Source organism: Brassica oleracea, unplaced genomic scaffold (genome assembly GCF_000695525.1).
Source record: "Brassica oleracea var. oleracea cultivar TO1000 unplaced genomic scaffold, BOL UnpScaffold00817, whole genome shotgun sequence".
Classification (NCBI taxonomy): Eukaryota; Viridiplantae; Streptophyta; class Magnoliopsida; order Brassicales; family Brassicaceae; genus Brassica; species Brassica oleracea.
The window spans coordinates 24517-43538 of NW_013617465.1; the positions used below are offsets into that span (position 1 = coordinate 24517).

Sequence of the window (19022 nt, forward strand, 5' to 3'; positions counted from 1 at the left end):
GGTTCGTGGATCAGTCCATTGGAGCCAACCAGCATGGAGATCAGGACGTTCTGAACAATTTGACCGAGGTTCGTTCATCTGAGCGTACCGGACACACTGACCGAGCCTTCCCGCGTATGTCCCGATTGGAGCTTCGGCTGGAACCACGACCAGATGACCGATTTCCCCGTACTGAAGCTTGTCTTCCCCGACCAACTCGACATTCTAAGACCCATGGTCGAGCCAAACTTGACTTGGATCAAGCCAGACTTGACTTGGATCATGCCAGACTTGACAAGGATCATGCCAGACTTGACTCGGGTGGTGAAGAAACCAAAAACGGACATGCATTCTCATCCGGCGGACCATCCAGACAGACTTGACAAGGATCATGGCAGACTTGACTTGGATCAAGCCAGACTTAGCTTGGGTGGTGAAAAAACCGAAGACGGACATGCATTCTCATCCGGACAGTCCCGCAAGCGTCCTTATCTTTACCCCGTGCATCTATCTGGTTCGGATGAACCTGGACATCTTGACTAGTCTTCTCCATTTTCCATGCCTTGACGAAAACTAGTCTTCTACATTTTCCGTGCCTTGACTAGATCTAGTCAAATTTGTATTTTCTATGCATTGTTTTCCCACATTTTCTTTAATTGTCTTTGACTACAAAACACTATAAATATGTAGTCCATTTGATGAATAATATCAGTTCAGTTTTGGTTGTTTATTTTCGATTCTTCTTTTCTCTGAGTGAGAGAGAGAGTTCTTAGCTAGTTCATCGGTTTGAACCGGCTTGTTGATTTGGTGGTCAGCCAATCATCTTTGTGTGTCGTTTGTGTGTCGTTTGGTGTAGATCGTGGGTATATCAAGAGTCTTTGCGCATCTTTTGATGATCGTTTCATTCCATCTCAGTTCCAGAAGAGCCGTTTGTTTTCTCGGATGATACCCAGCTAAAGTGATCCTTCCCGATTTAGGGTTCTTCACGCGCGGGGCCACAAGAGCCCGCAGCGGCAGAAGACTCGATTTCGAGACTCCGAGCGATCAGGCCACACGGACAGACAAGGATTCTTCAGGTCAGAACCCTAACGAAACAGTCCCGCCAGGGGCGCAACCAACCGCGGAGAACCTTCCACCTCCCACAGGGAGCAACGAAGGATGCGATTTCGAGCGGATCGATCTGGACATAAGCGACCAGTCCGATCACTTGTACGGAGGTGCCGACGTCCATCAGAGAAGAACGCGAAGCCAGTCCGCTCGGCAGGATGCGTTGTTCGAAACGCCCATGACAGAGGAAGAAGAAAACCTCTATTGGGTATAGCAGGAAGAACTGGCCGAGTATCAGGCTCAGATCCACCGCAGCCAATGCCGACAGGCTTGCAAGGCTGCTAGAAATCCTGATGAGATCCATGATCTCCGCGAGTACATCGCAAAAACTGCGGTAGAAGTCAAGGAGGTAAAGTCGCAGATTCACCACGCGACAAACGCTGCACCCGAGATCGACAGACTTCTCGAGGAAGCGCGGAAAACTCCGTTCACTTCCCAGATCACGGAAACTAACATCTCAGATCTTGGGGGTCCAAGCTGGTAATGGCAAGAGTCACTGGAATCAGCGACAAAGTGGCAGTCAATGCTTTGTGGAAAACTCTCTGGTACATGTCGAAACTCTGGCAATGGATATCCCTTGAAAAACCGAGAACAATCCAGGACGCTCTTCCCAAGGCAACAGACTTCATTATGATCGAAGAAGAGATGAAAGTCCTCTCCCAGAAGTATAACCCGCACAAGACGTCCGCGAGAAGGAAAAACCCTCGTAACGATAGGTATGTCCACCACGAGGCAGAAGATCTCCAGGGCGAGCATAATTACGCTATCAACTCCGAATATGGAAAGACTTCCGGAAATACCTGGCCCAGGAACCAGTTCAAGGGTAATTCCTACTGCGAGTTCCACCAGACCAGGGGTCATTCCTCTATGAACTGCAAGGTTCTCGGCGTAAGGCTTGCTGCGAAGCTCCTCGCCGGCGAAATTTCAAAGGTCACATGCATAAAAGAACTCCTCCTGGATTCCGATCGCCCTCCAAAAACTGATAAAGAGTCCCCCGAAAATGACACCCGCGAAAATCAGTCGGGAGAGAAACGCGGAAGGAGGCAGGATGACCGAGGAAACGACATCAACCATCAAAGGGTGAGCATGATCATCAGGGGATCGCAATTCTATCGCGATTCGATCTTGTTGATCAAAGCTTATGGACGGAAGGCTGAGACGAGTTCAAGCTGGCTGGCTCGGTCCCCAACCGACGATGCCCCTAACGATATGATCGTCTTTGAAGAGCGGGAAACCATCAAAATCGACAAACCTCACTGCGACCCATTGGTTATCGATCTGGTAATCCGAGACCTGGAAGTGGGAAGGATCCTTATCGACACGGGAAGTACAGTCAACTTCATCTTCCGCGATAACCTCCGGAGAATGAACATTGAACTCGGAGAAGTCGTCCCAAGACCAAAACCTCTTACCGGTTTCTCAGGTGCAACGTCAATGACCCTAAGACCAATCAAACTCCCTGTGATGGCTAAAGAGGTGACAAAAATCGTTGACTTCGCGGTAGTCGATAACCCGTCCATCTACAATGTCATCATGAGAATTCCTTGGATCAGTTCCATGAAAGCGGTACCGTCGACTTACCACCTTGGCATCAAGTTCCCAACTCCAAACGGAACAGCGGTAATCTGGGGATGCCAGAAACAGTCTAGGCTCTGCTTCTTGGCCGAGCATAAACTACGACAAACTTGGAACACCTCCGCGGTCCACCCGAAGCGGGCTAAGAAAGCTCAAAATGCTCCCGAGAGCTCCATAAAAAGTGATCCAGAATCACCCGACCAAGCAATGACTCCAGACAGCGACATAGTCCCCGAGTCCATCGCCTTGCCACCGGACAGCCCGACTCCTGAAATGGTCGTCGATCCAACTGAAGCCCCCACGGCTGAAGTAATCGGAACGATCCCATCCAGTGAGTAGGAACACCCGCAGTAACAAGCAGAACTACGAGATGGCTTGATCCTCGAAAGAGGTACGTAGGCAACTTGTCATACTGACAAGTTCAGCTATCCCCCCATTAAAAAAAGGGGGTGGGGGTGGGTACGTATACTCGTATACTCCCACAAAATCCGAATATCCATGAATGTACTCGATATTTTTGAAACTTTTTCAATAAATTCTACCTTCTTCCGATCTCACGATTCGCTTGCAATAAGTCACAGTAATCTATGTTGGCCTAAGTAACGCCCAAGATAAGGGCATATTGGCCCCAACAGACAAGTCCAAAGCGTTCTCTAAAAAAAGAACTCGTAGTCAAACCTTTCATAAAAACTAAAGGTTCTCTTACATCCGACAAGGATACCATAGCACACTATACAAGAAAATCCAAAATTTAGGTCAGCACACCAGACGTTCTCTGGAGAGTGCTCGATTCTTCCCACACAAGTCATATAAGGAGGCGCCCAGTCGCAGACTTTAATTGGAAAGAATTAGGTAGAAATCGCCAACGGGCAAAACGAAAGCCGATTAGTCGTCGCATAGCCTTAGAGCCGAAAGTAAACCTAGGTCTTGCCCTAAACCCAGTCTTACTGGTCCATTAACATCTCAAGACATGATATCGAAACTGATACGAGATCTTAAAACATGTCTCATCATCCACATCTAAAACGCTCACGAAACTTCGTAAAACTCCTAAACGTTTTCGAATACCCTCGAAAGAGCAACCAAACGGAATGACAAATTAAGAGTTAAGATACGAAGTGACTACTCATGTCTTTCCCTCGACACTTGGCAGAAGTATAAACTAAAACCCATAGAATGCTAAAAGAACATTTGTTATATATAAAAAGGCCGTGGAGCGGCTAGGATTCGAAGCCACTAACGGCGAATCCTGCATACATAGTCAAATGACCTTGCTAGGCCATAGCACACTGAAATAACAAACAGCCACACTCGACCTAAAACACCACATGAAATCTTGAGATAAAGGCAAAGGGAAAACAATCCCGACGACCTTCAGAGATCAAGGTCAAGATACCCGGACATCGAAACTCCAAATGAGTCTGCGGGCTGATCTACTTCTCCTCTCTCATCCACAGCATCGGCTCCCGCTTCCGTCGTGTCCTCCGAAACCTCGATGGGTTCCCAAAGCTCTTGGATCCTCCCCTCGATTGGAGGAACCATCGACTCAGTCTGGGCACACCCATCCATGAGGCCCGACATCTCAGCAACCTCGGAGAGAAAAGAGAAATCAGCGATCTGCGACTTCCAAAGGGTACCAACCGAACCGCGGCATTCGCGGATGTCACCCACGTAGTCTTGAGCGTCCTTGAAACTTCAGAACTCAGTATCAAACAATGTAGCTCTCCTTGGTAACTCAGCAGCAATCCTCCTCCTCCCTTTCCTCTCTGCACGAATAAGAGCTAGGGAATGGGACTCAGCCTGTCTGCGCTCTCTTTCCGCGGAAAATGGATGAATTTCGTCTCGACCTCTTCGGCTTTGAAGTGCGAAAGACGCGGATCTCTGAAACTTCTGTCAAGCATTGAATTAAAGACCCGCATTCCCTACACGAATCAAGGGTCAAACATGGAAGCGACAAAAAAGACTCGCCAAAAAAATAAATTTCAGAGACTAAACCTCGTTGATCAACCGAGAACCTTCCGTGACCACTTCTCTCCTCGACGCTTCATCAAGTGATGCTGGAGTAGTAAAACAGGGGGAAAGGTTGGCAAAGAAGTCGTCCGGAAGGGGAGCATCGCTGGTTCCACTCCCATCACCCGGGGTGAAACCCGGGTTCCATCCAGGTAGCGAAAGATCTTCTGAGACAAAGTTTCTGTCTTTGAGAGCGATTCTCTTGTCCTTTCGGGGCCTAACTCTCTCCCTCTGATCGGGAACAGTGTTGGGGTGTGGCTCGTCCATGTCCGATGCACGTAAAGGTCGGGAGATGCCTTGCGATCGGTAGAGCGCCACTGCATTCCGGATCCTGTCTAGGGTGAAGGAATCCCAAAAGAACGGACCGTTGCGGAGAAGGTCGCGCTTAGCAAACAAGTCCCTGGGGACCGCGGGGAGGATACTGTTCGCTACAAAAAAATGCGTTAGATACCTCCGAGTATCTATACGAACCAAATTTCCAACCATCATACCACGATGAAAGTTCCATTTCCCACAGAACAAGGGGAGACAGTTCTCCTTGACGGATGCGCCATCGATTCGCCCATAGAAAAAAACACTCGAACCATCCCTTGGCATTTGAAGTATTCCCCTGGATATCGACATATGTCTCTTAGGAGCCATGCGGTATGAGTAGTCAATCAAGGTCTTTCGTGTCGACCATGGCCCTTAAAAATCATCGGGGCTGAGGTCCATTCCGAGCTCGTAGCTCAGGATCAACACACCAAGAAAGTTCTGCAACGCCGAAACGTTTAGCTGACGATGGCCTCAGGAATCGGGAACCACATGCGACAACGTGCCAGGAAGGCTTCGTAGCATGTGAAGAATCCCTCTGGGGGATCCTCTGCACTCTCCCCATGCATCGGGACTCAAAACACAACCCCGCTCGGAACTCTGTAAAACTCCCGAAGGGTCTTAAGATAGGCGGGAGAGGGCCTGCTCAGAAGGGGAAGATCAAGCTGCGTCGCGGGTCTTGTGGGATAGAAGACTTCGGGCGGAGGAGTTATCGAACTGCATAAAGCGTCCCAGTACGCTTCCTTCTCTTCTTCCTCGACCTCGAAATCCTCTTTGGGAACAATCTCCTCACTGGTACAAGGATTGCCAGAAGATGATTTAGGGGAAGTCTTTTTCTTAGAGGATCTCTTTCTTGAAGTCATTTTTTGAAAGACAAAAACTTTGACACAAAAGTAAAGAAAGAGAGGATAAGAGAAATTTCTACCTTAGGGAAATTTTCTTGTGAAAAGAAGTTAATGAAGACTTTGAAAAAAACTTACTCCACCTATATATAAGAAAAAAGGTTACTATTCATTCTCAAACTTTTGGCAAATGATTACGTCTAATTCCATCAAAACAAGTAATTTAGCAAGCTAGGACCTCACACCCAGGTCCGCGGATCCTAGCTAGCTGGGGGGGGGCTAACTGTTGGGGTCAAAACCGGTCATGACGGAATCAATGCCTGAAATTTCCTGGAAAATAAACTCTTGATCGATCCTTGAAAATTAGACATTCTCGGAAAACGGTTAATCAAGTAAAAGACAGTTTTTCGCGGATGCGAACCGAGGAACGTCGAGAAGAGGATCAGTCTGGATGAGGTCTCAATCGTAAGCACGGACCGACCACCTCGCCCTAGGGCGAGGACCATCTCAACACGGGTCACCTTGCCCATGGACGAGGACGACCCACACCGAGGTCACCTCGGCCATGGGCGAGGACGACCTGCACCGAGGTCACCTCGCCTATGGCCGAGGACGACCCGCACTGAGGTCACCTTGCCCATGGGCGAGGACGACCCACACTGAGGTCACCTCGCCCATGGGCGAGGAAGACTAGCGCCGAGGTCACCTCGCCCATGGGAGAGGACGACCCACACCGAGGTCACCTCGGCCATGGGCGAGGACGACCTGCACCGAGGTCACCTCGCCCATAGGCGAGGACCGGCCTCCCGTCCAGAAACCGTGCATCCTTGTCTAAGTTTCCGTAACACAATCCTCGGGCCCTTGGATGGTCACCTCGGCCATGGGCGAGGACGACCTGCACCGAGGTCACCTCGCCCATGGGCGAGGATGACCCGCACTGAGGCCACCTTGCCCATGGGCGAGGACCGACCTCCTGTCCCATAATCGTGCATCCTCGTCTAAGTTCCCGTAACACAATCCTCGGGCCCTTGGACGCAATACCCATGTCTCGTCTCGTTTAGGATTATTAAAGGAAGACTTCAAGAAAAGTTATAAAAACTTGGTCGTCGAAACGGATTCCTGCCTGCCATATAAAACGGCTATGGTTAGCTTGAACACCAGTTGCCTTAACTATACAGGGTATTGGAATCCTTTCGGAAAAACCAACGGCTTTTTTTTAGGAAAAATCATAAAATGTCTAAGTCCCAAAACGGCCCAAAAGGAACCTAAGGCTGATATGACGATCTATTTTTTATTTCGCAGGAAAAGATAAATGTCAAATTTCCGAAGATAATCATGAAGGGTGACGAAAAATGGAAAAACCCATCTCGCGACGAATCCGGCCGAGGAAAAGGCGTAAACCGACCTAGAGAGAGTATATAAGGAGGACTTAAGGCAAGGAGCAGGAGGGAGCTTTCTCAGAGCAAACTTAATACTTAGAGCAATTTAGGCATTTTTCCGTTTTTACTATCGAGCTGCGACTCGACTAGGTTAGAACTTAGGTGGCTAGACTAGCGAACGTACCGACAGCACTCGTGGCCTAGGATCTTACCTGTTGTTCACGCTCAAACGCGAATTCGGAAATAAGACCTCTTTGTTCTTTTTTCGCTCTTTTACGATTTATTACTTTCGACTCTTTCATATTGATTGTGTTGTGCGTGGTCCAGCAAATAACCGGGACCTTCAGGGAAGGCTAGGTTAGCTTGGCTTTCCTCCGATTAACAAATTTCGACGGTGTGAATTCCGGTTCCCACAACTTGTCGGACAATCCTAATAATTTTTGAAAACAATATCTACATGCTTTGGCCGGTTTAAATATCATATTTATAAACATAAAATCTTTTAATATATGTTGTATATTTTTAAATCACAAACATGTTTATATAATCAAGATAATCACCTTTGATCATACACCAAATATTTTCATATTATGAAAATAAATAAATAAACTCAGTTCTAAAACCAAATCACTCGTAAATAATAATCTTTGATCATTGACCCACCCCATTTAAACCCACCCCGTCTAAGACCCACCCCATTTAAAACCCATACCCATTTAGACCCATTAAAAATAGGTCTATTAGGGGTATTCATTTAGATTCACAAATTTTGCACTAACCAATTTAGACTCATTTAAACCCATTTAAACTATTGCTGATCTAATTTTTAATTGTTTTAACTTTAAGATTTTTTAACAAAAATAAATTAAGCAAATAAAAAATTTTAACTGATTTTTATTATATAAACGCAAATCAAATTTTATATTTGGTAAAACTGTGGAATCAAATTTTCTTCTAAAACCGCACAATTGATTGTTCCCGCTAAAACCGTAAAATCAAGTTTTTCCACCAAAACCGTAAAACCGAGTTTTTCCACCAAAACCATAAAATCGAGTTTTCCCGCCAAAACTGTAAAACCAAGTTTTCTCGCCAAAACGCAAAATCATATTTTCCCGCCAAAACTGTAAAAATGGAGTTCCCATGAAAATCGCAAAATTGATTTTTCCTGCTAAAACCGTAAAACCGAGTTTTTCTGCCAAAACCGGCAAAATCATAAAATAAAGTTTTCCCGCCAAAACCGCGAAATTTAGTTTCCTCTAAAACCAAAAAATTGATTTTTTTCCATCAAAATCGTAAAATCAAGTTTTCCCGCCAAAACTTTAAAATCGAGTTTTCCCGCCAAAACCTTAAAATCGAGTTTTCCAGCCAAAACCGTAAAAATTGAATTTTTTTCGCTAAAATAGCAATCGTGCTTTCTCGCCAAAACCGCGTGATTAGACTTTCCGCCAAAACCAAAAAATGTGCCGCCAAAACTACAAAATCCAATTTTTTTTTGCCAAAACTGCAAAATCGGAATTTTTCCGCATAAATCGTAAAATCGAGTTTTTCATCAAAACTATACAATAACATTTTCCTACAAAAAATAATTAATTAATTATATTAAGTTAAATGGATTAACAGGGTCTCCACAAATTTTAAGTAGAACCAATTTAATAAATGAGTCTTAACCAAACTACCCATTTAGAACGCATTTAACTAAATGGGTTTTAAGGGGCATTTTTAAGAAAAAAACCAATTAAAAACCCGCGAACAGAACCCATTATAACATCCCTAATCATTGTAATATAAAAAAGAGAAGCGTAAAGGCCCAAACAAACTGACTTTACTCGAAAACTAAACCAGATCGTATTGTAATACAAAAAAGAAGCCATAAGGTAAATAAAACTGAGTCAACTCTAAAACAAAGCCAGGCTCTTGTAATATAAAACAGAAGCATAAAAGCGACGAGTAGTATCAGTCTGACAATTCAACACTTTGAAAACGACATTTAAGGTCTTTTTCTGTGGTATTCCCTTCTCATCTGTGATCAAAATTCTTAATCCATCTCTTGACGTTACCCTGGAAACAGCAACATACAACTGACCATGTGAGAAAACTGGTTTTGGCAAAAACAATCCAACTCTTTGCAAAGTCTGGCCTTGAATTTTATTTATTTGTATCGCAAAAGTAACAGCAATAGGGAACTGTCTACGTCTCATTCTAAACGGGAATCTTGCTTCAGGAGGAGAAACAAACATTCTTGGTATCAGAACTTTCTCACCAACATTATTTCCTGTTATAAGTCTAGCTTGGATAACATGTTTGGCAATTTGAGTCACCAACAGTCTTCTTCCATTACACAAACCACCGATAGGATCAATATTTCGAAGCAACATGATAGGAGTACCAATCTTTAGTTTCAGAACATGATTAGGCAATCCTGAAACTTTAATGCTATTCAAATACTGAGTATAAACCATATTTTTGATTTTGCTTGTGTCTGATGTATCAATACTATCAGAGCTTAGATAAGCTTCCTCGTCACCCAATGAATGAATACCAAAAAATAGTAAGCATAACACGGAACATGAACATTATTTTAGTAATAATACATTCATTTCAGGAGTGAATTACTCTCTCAAATAAGAGGTTCAATTGAAGTACTTAGGGATCAAATCCACAAGGAGCTAGGGAACCTATTAAATATAGTAATTTATTAATTCTAAGTGTTTGTTGTTTTATGGTTTAAATGTAAATAGCAATCCTAATTGAGCAAGTCTATTGTTCGACTAACAAGATGATTTGGGGGTGTAACTTATTGGAAAGGTATTAGATGCAGGGTTTCTATTCAGGTGTTGGAGATTATAATCATATAGATGCCTATCAATTGCATGCATGATATATTAGAGCTCAACCCCTTAAACACAGTGATCAGCGATGGCAATGTTTCACTGGTTAACTAACTAGATCTTGGATCTCAACTGTCGTTTATTGACCACAAGAAAGTGTCGATCGATGGTCCTATAGGGATATTGATCGATACACCTTTCGCAAGATCGATCGATTGTCAGAAGACGATATCGATCGATGGTTCTAGTTAAGCCTTAGGCGTAAGTTGATAATGCTCACTAGCTTTCTAGTTCAGCGGTAGCCTTTTTCCAGTTGTCTAGTATGACAGATTAGGTTCAGGAGTGGATGGTCAAGGATGTTTAACTCATGCAGATTCCTAAGTTCAATATTCTAGGTAGCTAATCTAAAACAACCATTAAGAACAATCAATCAATGAATACCACAACTTAGGAATCTATAATTGGGGCTAATCCCTCTAACCTATTTGAACCCTGGATCTAACAAGTAAACTACTCAGACATAGCTAAGCAGTTCATGACACAAAATATAAATAAAAACTGCATAGAATAGAATAGATGAATCAATGGAGTTCCAATCACAAATCTCTCTATGATCTTCTCTCCTAAAACTCTCTGCTGAAAATAAGAATACAAAGGTGACCAAAAGCTCTCTTGCCTCCTAACACTTAGGCAAGTATATATCTATTAGGTTAAAAACTCAACAGGGGTAATCTCGTAATTTGGTGAAGTCTTGGGTTTAAAGTCAGCTAGGACCAAGTCGTGCTTCCGCGTCTCGACATCAAGCGATGGTATAGCATCTACATCGATCGATCTCAATCTTCAATCGTCGAAGCTTCTCTTATGTATCGATCGACGACACTGGATGTGCATCGATCGATTGTGTCTTCTTCGTATCGACCTCTTATGGTCAGCTCGGATGAAATCTTTTTTAAGCTCCTAAATGCTCCATAATCATCACTTTACTCCAAGATACTTCTGAACGTGAAAACATACATAATAGGATAGAATATATAGTATATAGATAGTAAAATACTTATATACCATGGGTGAAAATGGGTCAAATCCATGGTATATCAGCTCCCCCAGACTTACTCTTTTGCTTGTCCTCAAGCAAAACAAACAGGCAGTCTCTCTGAAAGAGGTTTGAAAACAGCAGGGACTTATAGATATAAAACATAGAAATCATCACCTCTACAATTTTGAAAACAACGTCTAAATTCCTAATCACAAAAGCACAATATGCAATATCCTAGCTTAGCAACCAAGTTCAACTAGTCTACAACTTAGCAAATCCTGTCTGACATTCCCCTATACTAACCTCATTTCTTAGCATAAATATAAAAGTGTATACTTTACCTTGAGAGTATCGATCACATGATGCAAGGATTTTCAGACAAGTATCTGGAACTGCAGGTAAAAGTTAGTTCCTAATTTCTCTATCTCTAATTTCTCTCTTGAGTCAAAGTCTGCTTCCATTCCAGGATCAGTGACCAAGATTGGATAGACTTCCATGAATCAAGTCTTAATGGTGGTTGCCACCAAGCCCTGTTCACTTCTTTTTGACCTATATCCAAGAATTCTTTGTTAAGCGAGCCTTGAAGATTTCCGCCTCCAAGTCCCGTTCGAATTCTTTATTTAGAATCTTTATGAAGCAAGCCTTAATGATTGTAGCCACCAAGTTCTGTTCAGATTCCACCTAACTAAATCCTAAGTCCTATTTAAATAATAAATTTCGGATTATTTTTATTTTTATTTTTTTTAATAAAAACTAGTAACTAATACTAACTACTCTAGGGTCGAAATAGAGAGAGAAAATTGTGATAAATAAATCTACATACGGCTTTACCTTCCAGACTTGTCTGAAGAATTCAATCCCATGTATACCAAGCCCCAAGACAAGCGGTTATGTCAGGTTTAGTATTGGAGGTCAGCTTTAGTTCCTTCAAACAATCAAGGCAAGTGTGTATAGTTTACAAGTTGATCCACTTTAGCATCTTAGTACTATCTGCAAACAGTAAATCTAGAATGGTGCTAAAGAGTGGTTAGACATTCAAGTAATAAAATCATAGTCCCTTTCACATAGCTAAGCATAATTTATAAAAATGTTTTTATAAGAATCAGAATAAATCATATCAGTAAACCTCTCCCCAGACTTAAATTACACTGTCCCAGTATAACACAGTCGGAGTTATGGTGTAAATAAATCATAAGTACGAATGTAACAAGTTAGGAAGATAAACCTGACTGGAGTGGGAATCGATCGATGTGCATAGGTATGCATCAATCGTCGTGTGTGAGTGTATGTCGATAGATGTCGACGTCTCGTCCACGGTCGATATGATGGTAATCATCCTACTTGGATCTTGCAATAAATCTGGAAGAATAAAAACAAAAATAAATACCAATAACTAAGAAAACTAATTAAAATTACCTAATAGTGGGTTGCCTCCCACTCAGCTCTTTGTTATAGTCATTTAGCTTCGACTTTGGAGGTATGTGGCTAGTTGGTGGAAAATCAGCTACTTGTTGGGAAACAAGCATCCACCTCATCTCTGCACATTCTGGACCAAGCTGCAATGAAACTTCTTGTGGCCTCATCAATTCTTGTCCATCTCTCATCCATCTTTTGTACTGCATTTGAGATGTTCTGTATCCTTTCTAGGATGTCTTCAATGCTGAACTGATACCAGCTTATCTTGCGGTAGGCATATTCTGAGAGCTTGTTCACTTGCTCCTGCATTGCCTCCATGTGGTTTGGTATCAGCTGCGCGTCGTCTGGTATGGACGTGGTATCGATCGATGCGACCAAGTTTTTATCGATCGTTGTTGGTGTAGCACTGTCGATCGATTTGGAGTGTGCTCCGTCGATCGATGCTGCTATCTGGTGTTGAGATGCGAGTTGCCTTTGAATGGCTTTGACTTCCTTCTATAGCCATTCTGCTTGGCTATCTAGTCCACTGATTTTGACGTCGAATGGAAAGTAGATGTCATCACACTGCTTCTCAAGTTGATCCTCCAAGGTGTCTATAGCTTTGTAAAGCTTTGATGTGATCTGATCAAATGCGTCTGCTGTGTATGGAAGATGTTCTGTAGGTTTCTTACCATCGAGCGATGTCCTGCGGAACCTATCAATCGATGTTGAACCTTCTTCCTGAAAATCATGTTGATCATTAAGCTTACCAATGTCCCTCTGGACATTCATCATCTGTGTAGACAAGGTGTCTAAGTATTGCAGGATAGGTGAGGTGAAACGGTCGTGCATATCCTCATAAGATTTTAACCTGTCTTCCATGGCTGCGAACCTTGTGTCGATCGTTGTGATGTTGCAGATATCGATCGATGTGGCTGGTTGTGGATCTTTCATGCGAATGGTTACCCGCTCTTGCTGTAGCAGATCAAATCTTGTGCTCAACCAGTCCACGTTGTTGTTGAGAGGGTTGTATACGTCGTTAATCCTCGTGTTGATGTATGTGATCTCCTATTCATCCTTCTTCTCTCCCAAACTTTCCGGTTCTGCAGGAATCTGGGATGTCTGTGTCTTGACGTCGATCGATGTTGCTTTGTTGGCGTCGATCGATGGTGATGTCGTAGCTTCCTTCTCAAGGCTGTGCTGCATACTCTCAATCTCCGTCCTCATCTCTGCCATACTTCTGAAAAGCTCATTGTAACCTCTGTCCATAGGTTGATAGGTGTTATCTACCAATGTCTTGAGTTCATCTTCTAGCTTTTCCTGAGCTCCACAAATACCAGTCACCATCTTATTGATCTCATCTTTGGTGTAGATCTCTGGTGCCAGTCTTGTAGGTGTGAAGGAAGTGGCATGTTTTGGAAGACATATGTGACTCTCTTTAAATAGGGAAGCTCTCTCTAGAATTTTTCTGATGTCGTCTTTGGTAACAAGGATCATCTCACCAGCTACGCTCCTCCCATATCTAGACTCATCTCTGTAGACATCATATTCGTCCTTCTATTCCCATTTGAACTTTCTGGTTCCATAGATGTCGTAAGCGCGATGTTCAAATTCATAACATCTGTCGATCAATGGTGAAGGTTCCGTATCGAGCGACGTTGGTGTTACCCTGTCGAGCGATGTAGGAGCAACCATATCGATCGATGCTTGGCCAACAGATCTGTACGATTGGTGTGAACCAATTCTTGTTGTGTTGGCCCTTTGATTTTTGTCTGGAACAATTGATCTGTTGTCTAGAATGCTGCGTTGCTGCATAAACATGTTGTCAGGTCCATTGGCCACTTGAAGAATATCTGCTATGTCCTCTCTGGATACTTGTAGAATCCTTCCATCCATAGCTCTTGCATGGCCATCTGAGTCCCTGAAAATACCAAATTCATCAGGAGTTATATAATCATAATCAATACTTAAATCCTTTTTAGTAAATAGAGAATTAGGATTTCTGGATTGAATGCTCTTTCTGGATGTTCCTTCTGATTGATTTGTGGGACCATTCATCTTTTCTACTTATGTGTTGTGAGAAGTAATCTGGGGTGCAAAACTCCTTATATAGGTATTGGTAAACCTATTTGGAATTGAAATATTCCTTTTTTCCTTTTCGAAGGCGGCGGCCTTAATATCGATCGATGTACCAGGTGTGGTATCGATCGATGCACAAGATTGTTTTGCTGGATGAGGGTGGGTATCGATCGATGCTGAGTAGACTCTTTCGGTCGATGGTGGAGACGTGTTGGTGAAGGAATGGCATGAATATCTGACATCCTGCATAGCAATCTCAATAGCTCTTTCCTTCCCGTAATCCTCATCATACTCCTCAGTAGGATCCTCATTGGGTGAAGGAATTACAGTCCCTACTGCAAAACTTTCATGGAATCCACTCTCTACCCAACTGCCTATGGAATAGTCGTCTTGTCCTCTGTTGTTGGGTTGTTGAAAGGCAAAGTCTGGATAATACTGATCTGGTAATGTGAAGTGGTCTACCGGTTGCTTCCCGTCGAGCGATGTTGGGTAGCGTTCATCAGTCATTGGTGACTCATTGGAATCGATCGATGTTGCAGTGTGAGTATCGATCGATTCTGAGTACTCGGTTTCGTACTCTGCTCCACAATGGCATGCTGCAATGTAGCCAAGATCATTTCCAAGCTCCACGAGGTTAACCTGTTGTCTTACAACTCGAACTAGGTCATAGTGGAAGTTTGGATCTATCAGTGTCAGACACAATCTGTTGGTGTGCATGTCACATACAGCTTCTACTGTAGCTAGGAAAGCTCTTCCAAACAGAAGTGAAGAGTTCCAGTTAAGCTTGATGTCCAGGACATGAAAATCTACTGGGACAAGGGCATTACCAATCTGTACCTCAAGGTCTCTTATGATGCCTCCTGAGCTTCTTTCTGAAAGGTCCACGAAGGTGAAAAATTCTGATGAAGGCTCTATTTTCAGATCGAGCTGGTCTGTCATAACCCTAGGTAGTATGCTGACTGATGCTCCTGTGTCACAAAGTGCATGGGGAAATTCAATACCCTTCACCACGCATGGTATTGCAAACTTCCCAAGATCACTCTTCTTCTTCAATGTGATCCTTAGTTTCATCTTTTCCCTCACATGATGAAACATTCTCCAAATGTCCTCCTCAGTTTCCTTAGTCTCCCTGAAGAACATCCACAGCCGGTGTGTGTAATAAACTTCATCAAAAGGTTTCTCCACTGGGATTCTGAGGACTCTCTTAGTGAAACCATCCATCTCCTTCTCATTAGCTTCCCTCTTAAGGTTCTTAGGAATCTTCTCCTTCCTTTTCCTTAATCTTCTTCCTTCAGTTGCTTCATCAACTTGCATAGGGTCTGGTGTAGTGTCTGAAGGATTTCTTGTAGGTTCTGGTGGGTTTGCTAAAGGTTTAGGTGGTGGTCTGAGTGCATTGATTCGGTTACTATCAATAGATGGTAATCGCACCCGATATATGAGAGGTGCCCGTCGGTCGATGGGAGGTGAGGGGGGGTCGATCGATATTGGTCTCTCTTTATCGATCGATGGCTGGCTCATGCGGTCGATCGATGTTGACGTAGGAAGGGGAGGGTGGGTGAGGATGTTTTTCTGTGTATTCCTCATGAGTCATAATTCGAACTGCACTACACTCCGCAGTCGATTCAGCAGATGACGTCGATCGATTTTTAGAGTATTCTATTGATCGATCTTTGTTATATGTCTGTCGATCGATGTCCATCCATTGACATAGGTCGACACCATTGAGATCCGCAGAAACTCATGGAGCTTTCACCTTCGAAGTCTCCTTCTCCAAGCTTCTCATGCTTCACCACTTGCCAGAAATCATCAACTATGATGGCATTCACGTGGTGTTTTGCTTTCTCAACTCCTGCATCTCTAGCCAAGGCTTCTTGCCTCTTTACAGTGTCTCCAGTCTGAGCCATTTGCATTTCAAGCTTCCTCACTTGAGTCTTTAAGGTCTCAATTCTTGTGTTCAGACTGTTGTAGGCAGAATCTATCTTCCCATTGAAATCCACAGTGAGTTGTTGCTATCCTTCAAGAACTCTGTCAAGCATTGCTTCAATCTTGCTTTCCTGAGTCTGTGGTGGTGGATTCTGATAGTATGAGTTTTCATAGCCTTTGATGTTGTTGCTGAAAGGTTTCTGAAACTGTGAACTCTGGTTACTCCTCTGACCATTGCCGTAGAAGATTCTGTTTCCACCCTGGTTTCCAGACCTTTGAAATCCAGTACCTCCAATGTAGTTCACATCTTCTTCTCCTTCAATGTCTACAGCCTCTTCTTCTTCAGCTGAGCAGACCTGCTTCCTAAGAAGCTCACGAACTACATCTAACTTTGCTCTAACTTCTTCCATCTGCCCTTTCCCTAGGGATGCAACAGACTTCTTCCTTTCAAAGTCAGTGTTCTTAGTGTTGCTGCTGTTTGCTAGATTTTCTATCAGTCTCATAGCTTCCACCGGATTCCTGGTGTTGAAGTTTCTCTCACTAGCTATATAAAGAGCCATCTGATACCTCAAGGTGACACCTCTGAAGAAAGTGCTCCGCAGTTCCACTTCATTGAATCCGTGGTGTGGACAGTCTCGCTGGAAGAACTTGAATCTGATCCAAACATCTTTGAAAGACTCTCCAGTCTCCTGCGCGAATGTGGCGATTTTGCTCCTCAAGTTTTCAGCGCGTGCGTCATCAAAGAAGTTTCGCAAAAAAGCATTCTTGATGTCGGCCCAGGATGTTAGAGATCACGTGGATAGCTACTTAAGCCAGTGCATCGTTTCTCCAGTCAAAGTATACTTGAAGAGCTTGCACAATAGGTAGTCCTTAGGGACTCCATCCATACAAATAGCAGTGATAAGATCCTCGAACCTCTCTAGATGGTCCATAGGATGCTCGTGCGGTAACCCAGAGTAGGGTAGCTGCGACAAGAGTGTGTAGTGCTGAGGATTCAGCTCGAAGTCCTGCTTCTGAATCTCTGGAAGTCGAATAGCTGATCTGTTGGCGTTGTACTCGTCAGGACGATTTTAGTCAGCCAGTGCCTTTGGTTGAGCAGCCTCTTCTACAGGTTGAGCATCTCCTGTAGCATCAGCATCAGGGATTACATTCCCCTAAGCGTCTAGTTTATGACCTGTTGCATTACACAGATGACCATCCTGGTCATACAGGTCTCCATTCTCATCCTGTCTGAGTATAACAATCGCAACCATGTTTCGCGACTGAGGATCAATCGATGTAAGCGGTGTAGTATCGATCGATGTCGAACGATGTGGATCGGTCGACGATGAAGGTCGGGTGTCGGTCGACGGTTGGTTGCGAGAATAAGTCGACTTGAAAGTTGCTGCATCGAGCGATGTGGAACATTGGTCTTTGTGGATCGTGCGTTCCAAGTGAACATGATCTTCTGAGAATAGCAAGCGTTTATCCTTGTTGCTTCTCGTACTGTTGGGCATGTACCTGAAAAGACAAGAAAAAATTTTGTGTCAGATTGGGGGCAGAGAAAAGAATAAGAATCAATAACACTAAATCTAAAGGCGATCAAAGCTCTCCGGCAACGGCGCCAAATTTGATACCACTGAAATCACCCTAAAGAGTGAATACTCTCTCAAATTAGAGGTTCAATTATAGTACTTAGGGATCGAATCCACAAGGAGCTAGGGAACCTATTAAATCTAGTTAAATTATTAATTCAAAGTGTTTGTTGTTTTATGGCTTTAAAAGTAAATAGCAACCCTAATTGAGCAAGTCTATTGCTCGACTAACTAGATGATTGGGGTTGTAACTTATTGGAAAGAGATTAGATGCTGGGTTTATGTTCAGGTGTTAGAGATTATAATCCTATAGATACCTAACAGTTGCATGCATGATATATTAGAGCTCAACTCCTTAATCACAGTGATCAGCGATGACACTTTTTCACTGGTTAACTAAGTAGATCTTGGATCTCAACGGTTAGTCTTTTGATCACAAGAAAGTGTCGATCGATGATCCTATAGGGATATCGATCGATACACCTTTCGCAATGTCAATCGATTGTCAGAAGACAATATCGATCGATGCTTCTAGCTAAGCCCTAGGCGCAGGTTGATAATGCTCACTAGATTTTTAGATCAGCGGTTAGCCTTTTTCTAGCATTCCTAGTATGATAGACTAGATTCAGGACATGATGGTCAAGGATGCTTGAGTCATGCAGATTCCTAGGTTCATGTTCTAGTTAGCAAGGCTAAGACAAGCAGTAAGATTAATCTATGAATGAATACCCCAACTTAGAAGATCTATAGTTGGGGCTAATCCCTCTAACCTATTTGAACCCTGAATCTAACAAGTAAACTTCTCATGCATAGCTAAGCAATTCATAACACAAAATATAGATAAAAACTGCATAGAATAGAATAGATGAATCAATGGAGTTCCAATCACAAATCTCTCTATGATCTTCTCTCCTCAAAATACAATGATAAAAACTATCGTAAAAACTTTGTGTGTCTCTTGCCTCCTAACACTTAGGCAAGTA

General features: G+C 43.3%; 1 protein-coding gene across 1 annotated transcript; it reads left to right on the forward strand.

The window, feature by feature from the left end:
- Positions 1–1569: 1569 nt before the first annotated feature.
- Positions 1570–3000, forward strand: LOC106320118. Its single transcript, XM_013758484.1, has one exon. It carries the CDS (start codon positions 1570–1572, stop codon positions 2998–3000), a length of 1431 nt encoding a protein of 476 aa, XP_013613938.1.
- The last annotated feature ends 16022 nt before the right edge of the window (positions 3001–19022 follow it).

Excerpts from the sequence above, each read along its gene's own strand:
- LOC106320118 (XM_013758484.1), top strand. The coding sequence starts at position 1,570 with ATGGCAAGAGTCACTGGAATCAGCGACAAAGTGGCAGTCAATGCTTTG.